Source organism: Muscardinus avellanarius (assembly GCF_963383645.1).
Source record: "Muscardinus avellanarius genome assembly, chromosome: 7".
Classification (NCBI taxonomy): domain Eukaryota; kingdom Metazoa; phylum Chordata; class Mammalia; order Rodentia; family Gliridae; genus Muscardinus; species Muscardinus avellanarius.
Genome location: NC_137793.1, coordinates 105126283 through 105148716, shown reverse-complemented (window position 1 = coordinate 105148716; position 22434 = coordinate 105126283). Strand labels below are relative to the sequence as shown.

At 48.3% G+C, this 22434-nt stretch overlaps 1 protein-coding gene across 1 annotated transcript; it reads right to left on the bottom strand.

Moving 5' to 3' along the window:
• Positions 1–10125: 10125 nt before the first annotated feature.
• GLUL (glutamate-ammonia ligase) lies at positions 10126–19206 on the bottom strand (the record flags this gene model as incomplete). The annotated part of the gene is made up of 7 exons (XM_080699087.1): positions 19130–19206; positions 16316–16494; positions 14928–15089; positions 12501–12647; positions 11625–11752; positions 11208–11407; positions 10126–10444 (listed from the first exon to the last, which is right to left on the bottom strand). The coding sequence occupies exons 2-7, from the start codon at positions 16479–16481 to the stop codon at positions 10126–10128; spliced, it is 1122 nt and encodes a 373-aa protein (XP_080555213.1). The 5' UTR covers positions 16482–16494; positions 19130–19206.
• Between the last annotated feature and the right edge of the window lie 3228 nt (positions 19207–22434).

The following is a 22434-nucleotide window of genomic DNA, read 5'->3' as shown; positions in this document are numbered from 1 at the left end:
GGAGGGGCAGGCAGGACTGAAAAGGAGAGCAACGGATGGCCGCGACCGACGTCTGCCGTGTTCCCAACTAAGGCCCTTGGCACAACCGTGGAGTGGCCTTACTTGGTCCTGAGGGCTGTATATCACCATGACCACTTTGTAGGTGATGAAACGGAATTGCAGGGAGGACAGGCGATTTGACCAAGGGGATAGGATCAGACACAGCGCTCTCATGGACTCTGCCACATCTGGGAGATGCTTCTTCTAAAAGATTATAACTGCATGATTTTAGATGTTCTGCTAGGCCTGGTGGCGCACACCTGTAATACCAGTCATTGGGAGGCTCAGATGGGAGGATGGCAGGTTCGTGGCCAGCCTCGGCAACTTAGTGAGACCCTGTTTCAAATTTAAAAAATAAAAAGGGCTGAAGGTGTAGCTCATAGGCAGAATGCACCTAGGCACCTAGGTTCAATCCCCAGTACCAAAAAAAAAAAAAAAAAAAAAAACTAAAGATTTAAACGGCTTGATCTTTTTCTGGGGACCCTTGGAGAGGTAGCCTAACACCTGAGCCTCCTTACAGCAAAGTACAGATACCTCGCTAAGGGCCCGCTGGGGGCAAGGGTGAAGAGGGCGGCCACTGGGGAGCCTCTCACAGGTGTGTCTTCTCTCTGCTTTGCTGTAGGAGTGGACTCCAGGAGTGCGCTCCAGGCCCCGCAGCCGGGCCTTCTTTGGGCCTGGTCATAAACTGGGTCGGGGTATGTGTGTGGAGTTATCTCTCCTATTCTTTGTGTTAACATATTTACCAAAGTTCAGCAGGGTTAGTGCAGTTCAGAGGCAGAATATCTACTCCACAAGCTTGAAATGTCACGTTCAGTCCCCAGCACCTCGCAGAAAGCAGGAAACGGACCCCTTTGTATTCAACTTTGGTTGGTCAAAAACAGCCTCTCCACCCTTCATGTCCAGGAAATATCTCCCCCTTGAATTTTTTTTTCTTTTTTTTTTTTTTTTTTTTTGTGTGTGTGTGGTACTGGAGATCAAACCCAAGGATGTTTTGCCTCTGAGCTGCACCCCCAGCACATTTATTTATTTATTCATTCATTCATTCACTTAGAAAGAGTCTCACTAAGTTGTTGAGGACCTTGTTACTAAGTTGCTGAGGCTGGCCTCAAACCCATGATCCTCCTGTCTCAACCTCTCAAGTACTGGGGTTACAGGTGTGCACCACCCCTCAAAACTTTAATAGATCATAAAGTGTAATGAGATTTTCACAAAATCTGTGAAATTTTTATGTTAATTGGAAGTTTAGTGTCTAGAAGAAGGAAGAAGCAGAAGTTTGTCGTGAAATGACACTCAGTCCAGCCCTTCTAGAAAATTGCCCTTTAGAACTGGACTGATGACAATCCAGAGAACATCTAGGGGGGTTCAAGCTTATGAAAGATCTAGAAAGGCATGCTGGAACATAAGCAACTGAGGATGCTGAATCTGAAAAAAAAAAAATAGGCTCAGAAGAGATCTACGCCATGCCTTCAAGTCTCTCAAAGAAGCTGGGCATGGTAGTGCACGCCTGTAATCCCAGGTCTTGGGAGGCTGACCAGAGGATCACAGGTTCAAGACCAACCTCATCAATATAGGAAGACTGTCAGCAACCTAGCAAGACCCTGTTTCAAAACAATATTTAAATTAGGGCGAGTAAAATGCCTTTGGGTTCAATCCCTAGTGCCATAAAATAAATAAATTGGTAGGTAGATAGGTAAGTAAGTAAATAAGTGAAAGAAAGAAGGAAGGAAGGAAGGAAGGAAGGAAGGAAGGAAGGAAGGAAGAAAGGAAGGAAGGAAGGAAGGAAGGAAAAACGAATAAGCTTTTCAGGTAGCAAAGCCTGTCATGAGACCAGAAGCATGTAAACAGGCGGTAGTTATTAGTCTCAGTTATTAGTCTCCATTCCATGTTTCTGTCTCCCGCCTCTTTCTACCATCTTGTTCTCTTTCCTTGTTCTTGCTCTATATTTAAAAAAAAAATTATCCTTCTCTTAGCTAGACGTGGTGGCGCACACTTGTAATCCCAGTACTTGGGAGGCGAAGACAGGAGGATCGTAGGTTCTCAGCCAGCCTCAGTTACTTAGAGAAACCCTGCTTCAAAAATAAAGAATAAAGCCGGGCGTGGTGGCGCACGCTTGTAATCCCCGCGCTTGGGAGGCAGAAACAGGAGGATCGCACAGGTTCGAAGCCAGCCGCGCGCACTGGCTTAGGAGACCCTGTTTCCAAATAAAAATGTAAAAATAGGTCTGGGAGTGTAGCCCGGAGGCAGAAGGGCTTCCAGGAACCCCAGTACCACCAAAAAATAATAATAATAATAAAATTTAAAAAAATAAAGAATAAAAAATAGGGCTGGGTGTATAGCTTGGAGGTAGAGGTTCAACCCCCAGTGACACACACACATATTCTCTTTGCCCTTTCTCCTCCTGCGGTGAGCTCTAAATTGGCTCAGCGGCAGCGTTCAAGATGTTATGTAATTCAGCTTATGAAAGCCTAAGGACCTGTTGCCTGCCAGCCAGCAGGGTGAAATCCAGAGCAAAAACAGCAGGAAGCTCAGCCGGAGGGGCTTCCGTGTCCCACACGCACCAGTCTTAAATCTCTCCAGAGTCAAACTCAGCCAGATCTTGGAGCTCTCTGGTCTTAAGGGCAGAGAAAGAGTGAGTCAGAGACAGGGAAGCTTGGGGTGGGGTGGTGACGAGGGCCTTCCCAGTTTTTCCATCTTTTGTCACCAGCTGTAGACTTTTCAGTCAGCATTTCTCCTAAAAACTGCATAATACTCATTAGTTTAGTAATTAAAGGAATCAATGGAAACCAGGCACCTTAAATAAAAGACTTACTCCCCAGAGTGGCATGTTAGCCTGGGACACTGTCTCAGGCTCAAGCTGCCTATTGGGCTAGATTGGAAGATATGCCCGTGAATTCTTGATACTCCATCTTCAAGGCGGAGCTTGCCCTTCCCTTTAAGGGACTGGAGTCAGCTCTTATCTCTGCCATCAGTCATCTACGGAGAGGCCCCTGTGGGGAGGGCACTGACCCCAGTTAGATCTTTATAAAGACTACAACCCAGAGAGCCACTCTCAGATCCTCCATCCTTATAAACCGTAGGAGATAACAAACTTTCCATTTCATGCTGCTGCATTTGGGGATAATTTGTTATGCATAAACCAACAGCCTACTCCTGATACTTTCCAAGGAGGGTGATCCCTGTGGATGGAGAGTGCTGGGCTGAGCTACTGTAGCAAGAACGTCTCACAGCTGTAGGGCTCCAAAGGTAACTCACCAGAGTTCTCAGAAACAATGGTTCTTCTCCCTGGAAGAAAGGGATCAAACCATTTTACGGTTAAATGTTCCCATTACTACTAGCATAAAATGTTGCCGCGTAATTCTTCCCTCAGAGAAATGCTGTGCCCCTGGATGTAAAATAACTGGTAAATTGGACACGCACTTCTACCCACCAAGGTAGAAAATGCAACATTTCAGTGTTGGGGTAAGTTTAAAATCTGCAAGGAATTTTGGAGATGTCCCTAACTTGTCTAGGATGATTCTATAAGACAGCATCAATTTGTACAGCTGTGTTAGTTGGAGATGAGATATTTATTTATTTATTTACTTATTTATTTATTTTGTAGTACTAGGAGTGGAACCCAGAGGCTTTCTTCTATTTTATTTGGAAACAGGGTCTCACCAAGTTGCTGAGAGCCTCGCTAAGTAGCTGAGGCTGGCTTCGAACCTGTGCGATCCTCCTGTCTCAGCCTCCTAAATGCAGGGATTACAAGCGCGTGCCACCACGCCCGGCTAGAGCTGAGATATTTAATGCTGAATAATCCAAGTGTGTCCCCAGCTGTCCATTCCCAAGGGGAGGTACCTGGAAGACTCTGCAGATTCCAAGATATAGAACTTGAAATGATCATCTCCAGAGCCCTGCGTTTGGGATCAGGGAGAGGAGGAGGTTTCCAGATAATTTGATATTGTCTGTGGGGTCTAAACACACCTGATCTTGGAAGCTTGGAGGTGAACTGTGAGAGTAGTTATACACAAGCCATTAACATCCAAGATTAAGACTTGCGAATCAAGCGCCCCTCCCTCCAAACCCAGCCTAGTGTTTGCTTACGTTAGCCAAGGATACTGGGAGTGACCTTTCTCAGATAATTTAACAAGCATTTCGGAAACTTTGCTTGGCTAAGTGCTAAGCCAGAAACAGACTTATATAAACACACTGATACAATGGAGGTTTCTGAGTCCTGAGCCCACCTAGGAAGGGGCCTGGCAGTACTTTGGGGAGGTGGGTCCTCTCTGAGGTTGGAAGCTCCAGACAACGCATTCTCCTACGATTTTGTCTCTTTAAGCTTATCTCCTAATTAAATCACTAGTCACTTAAGCCCTTCTGGCCGGTGCTTGGGAGACAGAGACGCAGGTTCGAAGCCAGCCTCAATGGTTTAAGAGACCCTGTTTCCAAATAAAAATATAAAAATAGGTCTGGGAGTGTAGCCCAGAGGTAGAAGGGTTTCCAGGAACCCCAGTGCCACCAAAAAAAAATAAACAAATAAAATTAATAAAATTAAATTAAAAAGACTAAAAACTAGGGCTGTAGGTATAGCTTGGAGGTATAATGCCCCTGGGTTCCATCTCCAGTACTGAAGAAAAGTAAAAAAGCTCTTCTCCCTCTCCTCCCTCCAGTGACACCGTGCTTTGTCTATACCATTCTTTGAGCAGTTACTGACACAGCTCAGAAACTCCTTTGAGGCTCAGCTGGTCCACAGAGCTGTAAGTCTCCAGAAGCCCCATACTGTTCGGCAATGCCAGTAAAACCCGTTAGCTGCAAGGGGAGAGAGACGTGAAAAGACTCTCCACTTGCTTGGTCTCCTCAAGCACCACAATACGCTTATTTGGCCTCCATTCTCTTTACGAATTTTTTCAGAGGTACCTTGAATGCCTCTCCCATTTAATGCCAATACGGACGAAAAATAGAGTCACAGGGAGTAAGTTATTCTTTTTTTTTTTTTTTTTGGTGGTACTGGGGTTCCTGGAAGCCCGTCTATCTCCGGACTACACTCCCAGACCTATTTTATTTTTGGAAACAGGGTCTCCTAAGCCAGCGCGGCTGGCTTCGAACCTGCGCAATCCTCCTGTCTCTGCCTCCCAAGCGCGGGGATTACAAGCGTGTGCCACCACGCCCGGCGGGAGTAATTTATTCTAAAACTTCGTTGGGAAGCAAAGGCAGAAGGCCTCGAGTTCAGAGGTAGTAGGTGAAAGCCAACCGCAGTTAAGTCAGGAGATTTTATGCCATTGGATGGAGGGGCCGACCAAGACAGTCAGCTCTTAAGACAAAGATTTTGCTGAGTCCAAGACTCCTGAAAAGCAGTTCATCAAATGACAGTGGGAACTGTGTGGAGACTCCACTGTCACAGGGGACAAGGGCACCACTCTCCTTATTAGGGAGTCTCCATGCACTGACCCTATTTACTAGTTAACAGCCCAAGAACCCCTACTCATAGGCTGCAGAGGGAGGAGTTCTAGAAAGGCTTGGCGGTAGGACCTTGCTTTAAGAATGATTATTGCAGCTGGGCGTGGTGGCGCACGCTTGTAATCCCAGCGCTTGGGAGGCTGAGACAGGAGGATCGCATGGGTTCGAAGCCAGCCTCAGCTACTTAGTGAGGCTCTCGGCAACTCAGTGACACCCTGTTTCCAAATAATATATAAAATAGGTCTGGGAGTATAGCCCGGAGGTAGAAAGCCTCTGGGTTCCATTCCCAGGACCACCAAAAAAAAAAAAAAAAAAAGATTATTGCTTCCATATCTCACTGTCCCATTCCTAGTGACAGCTTTTTGAGTCCAGCAAATTCTCTTGTGTACTATTTCTGGAAGATATATTTACAAGCTTTTATCTCTTAAGATGTTGAATCTTATGCCAGGCGTGGTGACGCATGCTTGTAATCCTAGTACTTGGAGGCTGAGAGAGGAGGATCGTGGGGGTTCGAAGCCAGCCTCAGCTACTTAGTGAGGCTCTCAGCAACTTAGTGAGACTGTTTCCAAATATTTTATTTTGTGTGTGTGTGGGTCTGGAACCCAGGGGCATTTAACCTCTACACATTCTAAAAAACATGATCTATGTTGTGCATTTGTATATCGCATTTATCTACATACTGTATAAAACCAAATATGAATTTTGCTTTTTCTGCTTTTGTTTTGATACTGGAGGATCCCGGGGACTCAGGCATGCTACGCAAGCACGCTCCTGCTGAGCTACATTCCCAGCCCAAGTATGAACTGTTTTGTATACTTAATATTTTTATGGTTGGTGACTGAGCTAAGGCTATAAAATGGCAAGACTAAATTCAGCTCACTTTGTTGACAGTAGCAGTTTGTCTGAAGCCTTGAGTTATATGAACTGCCACGTTTGTGTGTGTGTGTGTGTGTGTGTGTTTTACTTGTTACTTGGGATTAGACCCCGAGATTCTACTCCTGAGGTACACCCATGTTGAAACAAGGTCTCACTTAGGTTGCTGAAGGTCTCACTAAATTGCTGGGGCTGGCCTTGAACCTGTGATCCTAATAGCTCAGCTTCCCAGGAGCTGAGATTAGGGGCAAGTACCACCATCCCCTGCTACATTAGTTATCTTCAGGTTGCTCTTGGCCTCCTAATTCCAAGCAGAATCAACAGAGAAAGCAGTTGGTTCTTTCCCACAACACACTCTCAGGCTTTAGTGGAGCCATGTTTGTCCTGGAAAAAGAATATATCAATTCTCTTTAAGTTCAGTAAAACATAATTTCACTTTAGTGCCACAGCCAAACAAGACTTCATAAGATTGATACCAGCCAGAAGCATTGTAGGCGGAAAGCTCACAAAACTGATGCTTAAAAATAGCTCATTGAGGCCGGACGTGGTGGCGCACGCTTGTAATCCCAGTACTTGAGAGGCGGAGACAGGAGGATCCCACCGGTTCAAAGCCAGCCTCAGATAGTGAGGCTCTCAGCAACTTAGTGAGACCCTGTTTCCAAACAAAATATAAAGTAGGTCTGGGAGTATAGCCCAGAGGTAGAAAGCCTCTGAGTTTCATCCCCAGCACCACAGGGGAAAAAAAATTAGCTCATTAAACAAGTCCTGCAGCAACATGACCTGTCTGGGGATAGTGGTGGGCAATGATCCCTGCTTTCAGGACATTCACAATTGACAACTGAGAAGTCCTGTCAAATGATGGGATGCCAACTTCTTTCTTTGGGGCTGCAGGTTGCTCTCTAGACTGCGCTCATTTTAAAAGGGTCAAACAGCAGCTGGAAATTATCTGTGAAACTTGGGTGAGCTATTTGGAGTCCCTGCACAAAACGGTGGTTCAGAAACCCTTATCCACTAAGGTACCATTCCACCCACAACATAGGTCTTTTAAAGGGCCCTACACAAGAAAGCCCTTGGAACCCCTTTACCCTGGGAGGCCATTTAGCTCATTCAGTACCTGGCAGGATGTTATTCGGGGAAACTCATGTTTAAATTCAGGAAGCAGCTTGGGTGAATACTGGCCTGTCTCTTTAAGGCTGAAGGCTTGGGCCGTCATGTCATTGTTTAATCTATCCTTTCTTTCTGTTTAATCTATCACTGATAAAGTTATCATGTAACCCAATGTCTGTTAAATGAGCTATAAAAAACACCTTAGAAATACAAGGGGGTTGCACCTCAACCTGCAGGTCAAAGCTAATTCCAGGTAAGAGGGAAATATGTTATTCTCCCGCCCCTTAACTCTGATCCTATTAAATTTCTTTTGCATGTGACCATTTGTCTGGAAAACCAAAGTGCTCAGGTCAGCCACTGTCTCTTATTGTAGGACTGACCCAGTAAAGGAAAACCAGTGTCAACTGGAGAGGTGGAATTATTGACTGGACTGAGAACTGTGTAAACTTTAACATCAAAACTGGGACAGTACCTAAGGGTGGAAGAGGACCTCTTAATCATGCTGGAGGAACAGCAATAAATTGGAACCATGTTTAACAAACCACTAGTTATAGATTCCCCCTTACTCTGGAAATTAAGTCATCATAAGCCAACCTTCCTGGGAGTTCTAGAGTAAAATATACATTTTATCATCTCTAACAGGGCCCAGCTAGCCTCCAAAAGCCCGTACCACTATTGTCCACCATTAGCACAGCCAGCCAGCCTCGGAGGGTTCCCCGGGGCAGCAGCGTGGTCGTGTTTGCTATTTAGATGAGTCACTGGCAGCTGGGCAGAGGATGAACTTGGGGAGAACGGGGACAGGAAAAACAGTTGATCTCAAATACTTTAAGCTGCTATAAAATGAAGGCAGGACTGGCTAAACCAGCCTCGGTATAGCAGGACTGCTGGAAACCTATTACTAACAGGTCAAACTCTGGAGTGCCGCGAGGGGAGGGCCAGAGGTTTACCCCACCATGAAGCTCTAGGGATGGGAAATGCTGAGACCGTGTGAGCTCAGTCCAGTGAAAAAATAATCCCACCAATCCCAAATGCCCAAAGTTAGTGGTTTAAGAAAAAGCTGACTGGCAACCTGACTCCTGATTTTTAAAAATCCAAAGAGCAGATAAACCTATACTTTGTCTCTAAACCCCTCTCCCACCTTTTTGGTAAAAAAATATAATGGCACAGAAACAACCACAAAGAAATAGTCAGAAGAGAGCTTTTAAATGTTAGGTTGATTTATAAGCGCTGCTCTGGGCAGTTACACAGTTTGTTTACAACAAGGGAGTTATCTAACTCTGAATGTACTGTACATGGCAATTAGAAGTCGTCACAGCAAGAGAAAACCACAGCTGGCCTGTGTGGCCAGCACAGAACCAGAGAACAGTACAGGGAGACGCGGCGATGGAGGTGGAGTCTATTATTAAAGAAACTAACTCCTTAGGAATCCTAAAGGGATCTCTGCACCGGAAGAAAAGACACGAGGATACACAATTACAAGTGTTTTATCTCTGAACTCCTGCCCCTTCCACAACTCCTCCAAGGGAAGAGTGGAAGGAGAGATGGGTGAAGCGGACAGACAGTTCTGTAAAATTAGACTTAAGAACCCTACAAATTTGATTAAAATCTAAACCTGTTTTGCTCTTAAAAAATTTAATATATCAAAAGGCCTGCTTTAGTGACATGCTAGTCTCACCCAGAAAATAACCCCAGCACCTCCTCTGACAGTCACATGCTCAAGTTGACCAGCCAACTCATTCTTCTAAACCCATGTGTGGACAAGTGCACGTGTGTCTCTTAAGCCTAGCCACGGGACTCGGGTAACTTCCAGTACTGCGCACCCACGAGCTCAATTTCCAGTGCCCACCTCCCACAGGATGGGCAGGGCGCCTCAAGTGGTAAGAAGGGACTAAGAACCCCAAATAACCAACTTTTCCAGTTCCCCATTTCCTACCCCTAACTCAAAAGGACACCCTCATTTCTAAACCCAAGTATTTGCCTCGAACTTTAACACCCCGTGGCCAAGATGAAGTTCTTAGAAAAACACGTGTTATCCACACACCCATATATAAAATTTTTTGTTTTTATATTTAAATATAAAAATACTATTCTGCTTTGTGTTATAAATGAGTGAGAACTTTTTCTTCCATAGCCCCCAGCAAGGAAGGCAAGATGCAAGATACCAAAGATATTTTTCCTCCTAGATCCCCAACCCCTCCTCCTTCCTTCTCTCCTAATTTCCCCTTTTAAGGGAAAGTTGGTTATACCTTAAGAAACAGCACTTTCCACCAAGAGGGGAAATGTGAGCTACCTACAAAGCCTTCCCTTTTTAGCTACCTTGAAGAAAAAGTCCTCACCCCACCCTTCACAAACACATATGCTCTGTCCTGATAGCTACACCTATGGACAAGCACACCTGATAAAATCAAAGAAGCAGTGGTTACATCTCCTTACCCCCTCCCCACTAACACATTAGGGAAAAAAAGAGGGTTTGGGTGTGAAGAGATTAAGAAGTTAGCCCCTCTATCCTGGTCAAGAAAAGTGAGATTAACTGGGCATGAGGAATAATAAAAAAAAAAGACCTTGATACTCCACCCTTTGAGTTACATTAGGGGCAAGCAGGACAGCTGGGGAGGGGAAGTTGGAGTGGGCAGAAGACATAAGAGGGGCTGAGGCGGAAGTCTAGTCCGCTTAGTTTTTGTACTGGAAGGGCTCATCGCCGGTCTCGTTGAGAAGACATGTGCGTATGATGGCTTCTGTCACCGCAAAGGGGTCACAGTTGGCAGAGGGGCGACGGTCTTCGAAATAACCCTTCTTCTCCTGGCCAACAGTCCGGGGGATGCGGATGCTGGCGCTACGGTTGGCTACACCAGCAGAAAAGTCGTTGATGTTGGAGGTTTCGTGGAATCCAGTTAGGCGCCGGGCGTTGTCCAGGCCCCCCTTGGGATCATAGGCGCGAATGTGGTACTGGTGTCGCTTGCTTAGCTTATCGATGGCTTCCTCGATGTACCTAGAGGAAACAAGAAAAAAAAGATGAGGGTCTGACCCTGGCACCAGGGAATCCTTCAAGGGCAGGACCGGGTATGGCTCTAAGACCAAAGTTTACCAAAGTACAGCCCACTATACAAGGGCAATGACTTGGCATGCAGTAGGAAGTCATTATTTGTTATATAAAAAGATTCTCATCACTGCAAAGACTTTTGCCCACCGTAAGCATTAGGTTTATCTACTTGCCTGTATGGTTATTAAGTTCTTATTAAATACTTTCAAACACAGAAATCTATTTGTCAACTTTCCCCTATTACTTTTTTTTTTTTTTATGATGCTGGGAATGGAACCCAGGGGCATTCTACCTCTGAGCTACACCCCCCACCAACCCCAATTTTTTATTCTTCATTTTTGAAACAGGGTCTCACTAAGTTGTGGAGGGCTTTTTACTATGTAGCTGAGGCTGTCCTCGAACCCAGATCCTCCAGTCTTAGCTTCTAAGTACTGGAATTACAAGCATGTGCCACCATGTCCGGCTCCCTATCACCACTTTTAATGCTGGGAAATATCTGGTACTTTTCAGTGAGAAGAAAACCACAGGCTTAGGAAAATCCTGAAGCCGAGTGGCAAGAGCTAAAGCCCTTGGAGCCTGAAGCCCAGCACAGCCGTGCCCGGGAGAGACTTGGCAAGTCATCTTGCAAGAGACGTTTTGCTCCCAGACCGATCCTCCCTTCCCAAGCTCTCTCCACCGGAGAAGAAAGATGGGCCCAGCAGAAGGCACTCACTTGAGGCCGTTGTCCTCCCGCATGGCCTTGGTGCTGAAGTTGGTGTGGCAGCCTGCGCCGTTCCAGTTCCCAGGAATGGGCTTGGGATCGAAGGTTGCTATCACTCCGAAATCCTCACAGACGCGGTGCAAAATGAAACGGGCCACCCAGAGATGATCTCCCATGCGGATTCCCTCACAGGGTCCTATTTGGAATTCCCACTATAAAGAAGGAGATGGTTGGCCTTTAAAATAAAGCCAGCTGCTCCCCAAACTCCAGCCCCTAAGCAAGCCCATTCTCTGCCCGCCTCTACTCCAACCGCTGTAGAGCTCTGGGGAGGGCACAGGGCACCGGCAGCCCCTGGTCAGCCAGAGTCCCCACTGCCTGCCGACCCAGACATCTGGAGAGGGCAGGAAGCCGACAGACTGGAGCCGGTACCTGGGCAGGCATGACCTCGGCATTCGTCCCTGTAATCTTGACTCCGGCGTACAAGCAGGCCCGGTAGTGAGCCTCCACGATATCCCGGCCATAGGCTTTGTCGGCTCCCACACCACAGTAATAGGGACCTGTGGGACAGTGGTTAATGAAGAGAGGACACCAGGAACCAGAAGGCCCTTAACACGCGGTCTCCTGATTCACAAGCCCTGCCTTTACCCACGGGTGAGGAATGGAGAATTGGGGTCCTCCTCGCCAGAGCCTCAGTGGAACCAAAGGCTTGCCCGCAATCCTTTCTTACTTTGTACTTATTATTATTTTTGCGGGTCTGGGGTGGAAGCCAGTGTCATTCGACCTCCAAGTTACAACTCCTGCCCTATTTTTTATTTTTTATTTTGAAACAGGGCCTCACTAAGCAGCTGAGGCTGTCCGCAAACCATGATCCTCGGATCTCAGCCTCCCGGATGCTGGGATTACAAGCGTGTGCCACCATGCCCAGCTTTATTTTATTCTTAATTTTTGAAGTACTGGGGATGGAACACAGAAGCATTCTATCTCCGAGCTATACCCTCAGCCCTGTATTTTAATTTATTGTGAAACAGGGTCTCAGTAAGCTGAGGAGGGCCTCACTAAGTAGCTGAGGCTGGCTGCGAACCTGTAATCCTCCTGTCTCAGCCTCCCAAGTACTGGGATTACAGGCGTGCACCACCATGCCAGGTCACCTTGTACATTTATCCATCTCTGGACTTGGGCAGTACGAAGGCTATGTTTTTACCTTTATTTTCAGCCAGTCTAAGCTCTCTGATCCAGGAGATGCTCCCTTCTCTGGGCTAGGCACTTAGGGGAGAACCAGGTCCACCTTTTACCCAGGGGACTCACCTTGGGGCCCTGGGAAGCCGTTGGAAGGCCAGCCAAAGGGATGCCCATCCGTGCCCATGAGCGTGTATTCCTGCTCCATCCCAAACCAGGGGTGCTGGCTGCTCACCATGTCCATTATCCGCTTGCAGGTGTGTCTTAAATTGGTTTCTAGAGAAAAGAGTCAACATGCTATCAGGGACACAGAGGGACAGAGACACAGAACCTGGATGCTGAGGGGAAAATAGTCCTTCTATCCTGCACAGCTCCGGTGTTCCTTAGAGGGTGACCTGACCTAGAACAAGCCTTTGTGTCCTATCGCTAAGTCAGAAAAATGGGAGAAGCTGCAGTTACACGCTTGCACGGCGATTCTCTGCAAGACTTTAGTTATCATTAAACTCGGTTACAACCCGGGCACGTGGGAACAGATTCGGAACACAGCATGTGAACACCATATCTGCACACAGCCACCTCCCAAGGACCAAATGACAGGCATTTCCATCCCCCGTTCACAAGATAGCTGCTACTAGCTGTCAAACATATCCCCTAGTTTATCAGGCTCTGAAAGCCAAAGCTGTAAATATTATTATTATTTTTTGACACGGTAATGGAGATGGAACCCAGGAGTCCTCTGCCACTGAGCTGTATCTCTGGCCCTTTTCATTTTCTTAAATGTTGAGACAAGGCCTTGCTAAGTTGCCCAGGCTGGCCTCAAACTTTCGATCCTTCTGTCTGCGACTCTCAAGTAGCTGGGATTATAGGGATGTACCTCCAGGCTCAGCCAGATCTTTTATTTTTTATTAAGAACAGTTTGCTAACATTCCAGGTAAGCCTAAGTGCTAAGTTATATAGTTTTTGGCAGGTACAAAAGAAAAAAAAAAGATGAGCTCAACTGGAAACAATTTCCAGGCTCAAAAGAACTTTAAAACAAACTGCTCATCTGAATCTTTATAACAACCCTGAGATGGTTATTGGGAACCTTTTTTTAAATAATTTTATTGGTGCATTATAGTCTTATATGGAATTCTACTTATAGCAGTCTTTTATAGTCTACACCATAATATAGTTCAGTGATATATATATATGCACACAGCACTTGGCGGGCTCCCCCCACTCCCTCATACAGGATATTGAGGCCAGCACTGGTATTCTTAAGTATTTACATCATGTCAATGGAAGTGTTTCCTCTCTCTCGCCCACCCTCCCCTCCACCAGCTCCCTGGCTCCCCTGGAGATGCTCCTCCATTATCTGACTCTCTCTTGTATTCCCATTACTAGCTTCCACATGAGAGAAGACATGTGACCCTTCACTTCCTGTGACTGGCTGATCTCACTTAACACAATGTTCTCCAGGGCCATCCATTTTCCTGAAAATGACATAATTTTGTTGTTCTTTATTGCTGAGTAGAATTCCACTGTGTATATGTCCCATGCTTTTGAAACCCATTCATCTACTGATGGACACCTACGGCGGTTCCATAACTTGGCTATTGTGCGTTGTGCTGCTATAACCACGGATATCCCTCTAATGCTCAGATTTCAGTCCCTTTGGAAAGATGCCCAGAGTGGTATAGCTGGATCATGTGGTGGGTCCATTCTCAGTTGTCTAAAGGTATCTGATCTCCAAATCTTGTCAAGCCAATGATCGCAGAGAAGCAACACCAAGAGCGCTTCGTTTTTACAGATGAGAAAATGAAGACTCAGGGATGTGATTTTCAGTACGTTGCCCAGGTTACAGGACAAGCAGCAAAGCCAGAACGGCCATGGCTGTCTTGGCTTCAGAGCCAGGTCCCTTTGCCAGCCACACTGCCTCTCAAAACAAAGGCCAGGAAGGCCCAGAGCCACCAGGTTCCATGGCAGAGTAGCAAGACTCCACAGAAGTGAGGCTTCCCCTGGGTTTAAGAGCAGATCTGTCTGAGTATCACAGCACCAGCAGGGGCCAGGTGCATCGACAGCAAACCTCCAGGTATACGTATGCTATCAGTGAACCAAGAGGCTCATACTTTTCTAAATACGTAAAATAAGCTGTCTGCGGTGAAAGAACAACCAATATTTGATGTATAGATGTCTCTCAATGGTTCACATGCGTTAACTTATTACTGTCCTCTATTTTAAAATCAACAAAATGGAAGTCCAGGGAGTAAGTAATTTGCCTAAGTTCACTGGCAGTACATGGCAGATTGAGGTTCTCAAAATCTACAGGGAGGTGGTGTCAGCGGGGACTCTCATCAGCAAATGGATTTGGGTAAATTCAACACCATGTTATGTAACCAGTAAAGGGGACCAGGGAAGGTCAGGCCACACCATTTCTTTCCAAGGCAAAGTTCAGGATGGACACATTCTTAACAGTTCTGAGACAGTGTTGGGAAGCCTAGACCGACTTCAGAACATCTCTTCCCTTCACAGACTTCATGGGCTGAGACGGGGGCCCCACACCCAGCCTACACACACCTGCAGGCTTTCGGTTGTACTTGAAAACTTCACAGAACACCAGCTTGTTGGGGTCCTTGCGGAAGGGGTCCCGAAACATGGCAGCAGGAACCAGGTACATGTCGCTGTTGGAGCCTTCAGACTGAAAGGTGCTAGAGCCATCAAAGTTCCACTCAGGCAACTCTGGGGCAAAAAGAGGGGAAACTGCGTTTTAAAAAGTATAGGAGCATCTCAGGCAAGAATACCGCCAGCTTCCCATTCACCTCTAAAGGTCCAAATGCACTGCTACATCTGTACCTATCCCTACAGTCCTTCCCATCTGTGTTCCAAGTAAGACCATCACATCACTTCCTCAAAGGAAGTGACAGTCACAAGAGCCACCTAAGGAGGACAGGAGGACATTTCTTTCTCTATCTTTATTTTTTGGCAGTGCTGGGGATTCTACCTCTCTGAGCTATATATACCCCAGCCCTATCTTTTATTATTATTTTTTATTTTTTATTTTTTATTTTTTGCAGGTCTGGGGATGGAATCCAGGGGCATTCAACCTCCGGCTATACCCCCAGCCTTATTTTTTATTCTTTATTTTGAAACAGGGTCTCACTAAGTTGCAGAGGGCCTCACTAAGTAGCTGAGGCTGTCCATGAACCGTGATCCTCTGGTCTCAGCCTCCCAAATGCTGGGATTACAAGCATGTGCCACCATGCCTGGCTCTATCTTTTATTATTTTGGAAGCAGGGTCTTGCTAAGTTGCTGAGACACTCACTAAATTGCAGAGGCTGGCTTTGAACCTGCAATCTTCTGCCTCACAAATCCTAGTGCCACCACCATAGCTGGCTATGGAGGACATTTTTTTTACAGGTACAACATGGGCTCTATACGACGGTCCTACATTCGCAGAAGGTAAGCTATCCTAAAAGTAGGCAGGTGGTGACAGATTTTCTCCTGGTCCCTCCCACAAGGGAGAGAGCGATGGCTCATTCTGGCTTGAAGAATGAAGATCACGGCCCTAATACAGCAGCTCTCCTGAAGGAGGAGTAACCACATCATGTAAGACTTTAAATCAGGCCCAGCTAAAAGCAAACAAATAGCCCCTTCAAACTGGGTTCCTGGGCTGTCTTAGAGCCAGCTAAAGTAGAAAAGTCAGGAAGTCTCCAGCCCCCGACCCTCCACAAAGCAGCCTTTTCTTCTTTGCTATATTTTGGGCTTACATGCAAGATTCTGTTTTTATAAAGGGTTCCACTCTTGCTATGCTTTAAAGCCATGAAGGAGCTTAACACTGAGTGAATGAGGTCTGAAAAGCCCTGTCTTAGAAGAACTTTGTGAACAGAAGAAAATGGTCAAATCGGGTGGCTCTTAGTGTTGGTCCAAGGCTGCCTGCTGCCCACCCCACTCCTGCCCAGCCTCACCTTCTACACACTTGGGCTCACAGTCCAAGGTGCGGGTTTTGCAGCGAAGTCCTTCTCCAGTCCCATCAATCCAGATATACATAGCTTGGACTTTGTCGCCCTGAGGCAGGGACATATACGTCTGCTTGACGCCTTTGTTCAGGTGGGAACTTGCTGCCGTGGCCATGGTGGAAGGTGTTCTAGAGAGAAAAGAAGTAACTTATCAAGACCCTCTCCAAACACATCCCCTGTAAGAATGGCAGCTGAATCAAGAAGGGTGATCGTGCTGACCCCTTCTCCTTTGGAAGGCAACACATCAAATGTCACACACACACACACACACACACACACACACACACACGCGTGCGCGCGCGCGCACAAACAGTTGGGTATAAAAATCTGACCACCGCCTTTTGAAGCAATTAAAGCAGATGCTTGGGGCTAGAGATGTAGCTCAGTGGTAGAACATTCATCTAGCATGTGCAAGGCCCTGGGTTCAACACCCAGAACCACCACCAAAAGAAAACAAAAGTAAGTGCTTGCTAAAGAAAAGATCGCCAAGGCCTTGGCAGGAACCCTGGCCTCCTTGCAGCTCAGGGCTCAGAGGTGGAAGTCCCGAAGCGCTAAGGCTTCCTCAAGCTAGAATCTATGCTCGTGAGTTCTACAATTTCCAGTAGCCTGGCGCAAAGTCTTATTCACTCAGTGTAGCTAAGGATGATGACCTTTCAAATAATAAGCTACAGGAAGGAGACAAAATGAAAAGTTCAGAAAACAAAACATTTATCCTCTCCCAATACAAGTAAAATCCAGCCACAGAAAGACTTGGCTGCTGTGGTTTCTGGGTTGATTCTTCGTTCTGCCTTCCATCCTAGCTGTGGGATTAATGGGGATTCCCCGCTCCCAAAAAAAGAAAATAATTAAAAATCTATGCATTTATAGTTGAGATAAACAAAGAGGTTAGCTAGAAGATTTAATAAAAAGTAAGCAGCTTCCTAAAACAAAAGACCTGCACTACCACCATCACCGAGCTGGTAAAACACAGATGACTAAAGTCGGCCTCAGTGGAGCCGCTGCAGTTTTCATGGGAGAGATGATGTATAGTTGTCACCTCAGCAGACAGGCTCAGATTTCAGTATGAGCATGACCAGACTAGTCCACCAAGGGACTATTTTCAAATAGGATATTCCCATTTCTAATCAAAAAGATCTGGGATTTCAAAAGCTCTGAGGCCTGCTAGGGGGGACAGCAAGCCAGGGCCGTGAAACCCAGGCAAGAAGGGATCTTTTTGAAGCCACAAAACCAGCCTCAACACAGGAGGAAACACCCCCTCCCTCCCTGGCCCAGGGTGGCTGGAAAGGGAACACATTGTTCTCTTCCAGTGACTTGGGCAACTTTCTGAAGTACAGTGGCAACGTTTCTGTGGGCAACCATCCATGTTTGCCCAGCTGAAAACAACTGCTTCTCCCTCCAAGGGCCTCGGCCTCCCCCTCCCCCTGGGGGAAGAGGAGAAGCGCTCCTGTCAACGCGTATTAGAGAACCGGTATCATCTTTGCCCAGAGTGCCTGCCTGCCTTAAAGGCCAAACAATCCCCGAGGCCTTGGGCCCCACTGAAAGCTACCAGCAGCCTCTCAGCTTTCTTCTGCAACCTGTTACACCTCCAAGGTAAATCACTTTCTCCCTTAGCCTGGATTCCAGATCTCCTGCTCCCTGGTGGAGAGAGAGAGAATGCGCGTCCCCTGAAGTTTGGGGCAGTGTCTACAGCTGCCCCCTTTTGGCCGGCGACCTCTTCCCTGTCCCCTCACTCACCCCAGCCAGGAGAAGTCTAAGGCGCTGGGGTTGCCCTCCCTCGCCCTCCTCTTTTTGCAGCCCTGTTCCTGCTTCTCCTCGCTTTGGTCCAAGCACCGGAGCTTTCTGGGTGAGGGCGAGGGAGTTGGGGACCCAGAGCGGTCAGACCGGGGGGTGCTGGAACAAGACTCCGGGTTTAAAGCCTTAATCTTGACCCGGTATTTGTCCCCGGGGTTCACGGAGTAGGCCACCACGCCGAAGCAGTTGGAAGGAGTATCGGAGGACCGCGACTCCCCGTCGTCTACATCTTCATTCCAGGACTTTTTAGCGGTTTTGCGGCTGGGGGAGGATCCCCGCCTCCCGCTCCCGGGGGAGCTGGAATAATCCACCTTGAGAGCAGCCCCTTCCCACCAAACTGTCCGGAAAGTGGGCGCCCTGCCCCTGGGGCCGTGTAGATCTCAAGGCCTCGCCGAGGGGGCCATCGCCCGCGGGGGCAGAGGCCGGGTGGGGAGACTGGGGCGTCGGCGGGAGGGACCGCGCCCGGCTGCTGCCTGCGACTCGCCCGGCCCAGCCTGTCCCCGCCGCAGCCGGGGTCTCCATTGTTCGGTCACACTGCAAGGGCCGGGGACCCCGCGGCGGGAGCCCGCAGCGCAAGGAGCGCGGCCCCGGCGCTAGAGACGCCCGGCCAGCATCGGGACCCCTCCCGGGGCGCGCAGAGCGCCTGCGCCCACCGCGCGGCCACCCGGCCGCAGCGCGCACGGCACCCCAGGGCGCCGGCCTCCGGGGGCGGCGCCTCGGCTCGGCAGCAGGCAGCCAAAGAAGATCAAAACAACCCCCTCCGCCCTCCGCGAGCCGGCCAGGGCGCGCCCGGGCGTCGGCGCCGGACGGGACGGAACGGGCCGCAGCGCCAGGGAGCCTGGAGATTGTGGAGGCCCGGGCGGGAGGCCGGAGCGCGGAGCTGGACCGAGGGAGGCCGGAGCTGGACGGGGGAGGCCGGGCGGGGCGTCCGGTCCCCGAGCCGCGGCGCCCGGGTGGCCACCCCGCGCTTACCTGGGCGGCGAGCAGGCGAGCGGACGGCGGGCTGCGAGAGCGAGGTGTGCAGGAGATGAGCTCGGATGCCGCTCAGATGCCCGGCTCTTCTCCCATTCTCGGCTCTGTCCGGCTGCCCCGAGTCCCGCATCCTTTATGGGCCGCCCGGGGCCGCCCCCCGGTGCTCTGATTGGCTCGCAGCGGCCCGGGCCCGGGCCCATCAGCTGATGCGCGCCAGGGCCCCGCGGCCATTGGGCGAGGAACCGAGCGGGCGCCGGCGGGCGGGGCGAGGAACCCGGGAAGAAAGAAAGAGAAAGGGGAATGGGGGAGGGGAGGAGGGGGAAGGTGGGTGCTGGGTGCACCCCCGAGCGAAGGCCAGGTCGGGAAGAGAGGCCCAGCGGCCGCAGCTTGCGGTCCTGGGGCTCTTCCTTGACAGCCTGCGCGGTGCATAGTTTTGCAAGGGAAGCACCTCGTGGAAGATCAGAAGCCCAGAAACCGAATTCTGCCCATTGTTGTGAGAGTCTCCTCGGGTCCTCGTTCCAGCGCACAGGAAGCGGGAGCCCTGGGTGGGCCTGGGCTTAGGGCTGATGGCTCTGGGTCCTGGAGGGAGACCTAGTTCCTAAGGCCTGGAGAGGCCGCCCTCCCGGCTCCTTTGGTGGTTTGGGGGAAGTGAACCGATTCCTATGATTTTTGCATGTTCACCCAAAGTGCTGTGTTTCTGTAATTCCTTAGAGACGCTTCTGGAGGACCATAGCAAGTCGGGCCGTCCCATACTACTTAGGTGAGACTTAGGCAAATCTTTGCCCTCTGGGCCCCAGTTACCTTGTCTGGAAAGAGAAGAGGTTCAAAGAATGACCTTTAGAGTCTCCAGACTGATTTGAAATTTCTGTGTCCAAACCCTGCCCTAAGGGCAGCTAAAAGAAAGCTACAGGTCTGGTCTTCCAGGTCGTCTTCTCAAGCCCTCTTCCAAAGCCAGGGTTCATCAACAATTTAGGATTCCTTAAAGAAATTCTCCCTGGCCTTGCTTTTTCAAATAATGTATCGTGGCTTCTTTGTTACCTGGAACATGAGAATAAGTACCTCTTCTTCCTCTTGAGAGTAAGCCCCCCTTCCTCCTCGCAGCCTTGCAGGAATGGTCGAGGTGTGTGCAAACACCCCGATGCACCCTAGTGAACAGGCACTGAAACGAGGTGACAACACACAGATGCTCTCAGCGCTGTTTACTGAGCATTCTAATTTTGGTGCCTGAAATCGGTGTCTGGCCTTCACGGCCTCTCTGCAGCCCCACAATTTAAGACTCAGACACGCTCTGTTCAAACACCAAGGCTTTGGAAGTGGGAGAGAAAGAGTTTGTCGTTCTGGTTATGTTTTGTACCACAAATATGAGAAAGAAATGTTCCCTGTGACCACAGACACATAACTTGGCTTCTTTGGTCTACAGCCCTTCTTTTTGGGTGTGTTGCGCACTGTAGCGTTTTCAGAGGCAGACTTCTTCTCGGAGAGTGGCTTTGGGTAGTTTTTTGGGTATGTTTTACGCTGGGGAAGGCACCTTGTGGATTCCTTGTTGGGTTTCAGGGCCTCATGTTAGCATTATGATGTGGTGATTAAAGGCAGGGCATGAGATCAGACAATCCTGTGTTCAAATCTGAGCCTTCCCTCTTAGCACCTTTGTGTGGGCAAAATTGCTAAGCCTCTGTGTCCTTGCCTATAGGATATGGAAAAGAATAGCTACCTCATATATATTACAGGGAGATTAATTGTTAATAGTGCATGTGCAAAAGAGATTAAGCTGAGACCTGGAATACAGCAAATGTTTAGAAAACACAGCAAGAGGTCAAGATAATCTGAAGAGATTGGATCATTTCTTCCCCGTGGCCATTCCTTCAGTACAACTTTCTGACTTCATGTAATGAGTTTAGTGAGTTTAATAAAAATAGACCTGATTAACAAGAGTGCGCTGTCTCTATTGTATAAAGTCTTCAGCTTTGATGGTTGGGGAAGGGAGCCGAGGAAGGGAAAGGGGATGTTCTTGTTTGAAAAAAAAAATGCTGGTTTCCTGCCAGGCGTGATGGCACATACCTGAAACTCCAGTTCTTGGAAGGCTGAGACAGGTGGATCACAGGTTCAAAGCCAGCCTCAGCTACTTAGGATCTCAGCAACTTAGTAAGACCCTGTTTCAAAATAAAACATAAGTCTGGGAGTGTAGCCCAAAGGTAGAAAGCCTTTGGGTTCCATCTCCAGCACCACAAAAATAAATAAATAGGACTGGGAGTATAGCTTAAAAGTAAAACACTTTGAGGTTCAATCTATAGTATCAAAAAAAAAAAAAAAAGGTTGGTTTTCAGGTGCTAAACTGCCAAAGCACAAACCAGACCTCATCTGCCTTTATCCCTACTATTACAAGAAGTGGGGATGGCAAACGGAATAGAAAATGGCCAGTCTAGAACCAGGTATGGTGGCGCACACTTGTAATCCCAGTACCTCGGAGGCTGAGACAGGAGGATCACAGGTTCACAGTCAGCCTCAGCTACTTAGTGAGGTTCTCAGCCATTTAGTGAGACCCTGTTTCAAAATAAAGAATAAAATATCAGGCTGGGGGTGTAGCTCAGAGGTAGAATGTCCCTGGATTCCATTCCTAGTACAAGAAAGAGAGAAAGAAAAAAGAAAAACTGGCCAATCTAGGAGGAAACACGACTTTCTGAGTTTATGGCGTTTCTGCCGTGTGTGTCCCCTTTCCTTGCTGCTGTGTTAAGCTCCATGAACAATTTTTTCATCTTCCTGTCCCTCCACAGTGTCCGGGCTGAGTGTTTAATAAACATGCATTGACCTCACTGAAATGACAGCGGCTTCATCAAAGGACGCGGGCTTGGAGCTGCCTATGGATTTGCTTTGATCCTTTCCTGTGACTGTGACCACCGGGCGTGCTGCGTGAGGGTGAGGAGGAATACTTGATCACTGACTCTTGCAGGACCTGAACAAGAGGCCCTCCGGCCTCCCTCAGCTCCACGCTGATTTAAAACGACCAAATTAGGACCCAGATGAGTCCGAGGACTGACCAGGGACCTTGAAGAATGTACTATCTACGAAAAAAGCAGAACGTTCTTTAACCCGTTCACCCCTCCCCACCCCACCCCCAAAACCAGACTGCACTTTTGGAGAAGTTAAAAGGAGAGCGGCCTGTTTCGTCAGTGAGCTTTGATTTTGCTGCGCCCGCTGTCCTTTGTTGTTCTCTAAATTGCCATGGCCCATATTTTTTTTCTACCCCTCCCAAAAAAAGACCATTAGGGTCCGTGAACTCCTGGACTTTGCAGTCTCTTGGCACTTGC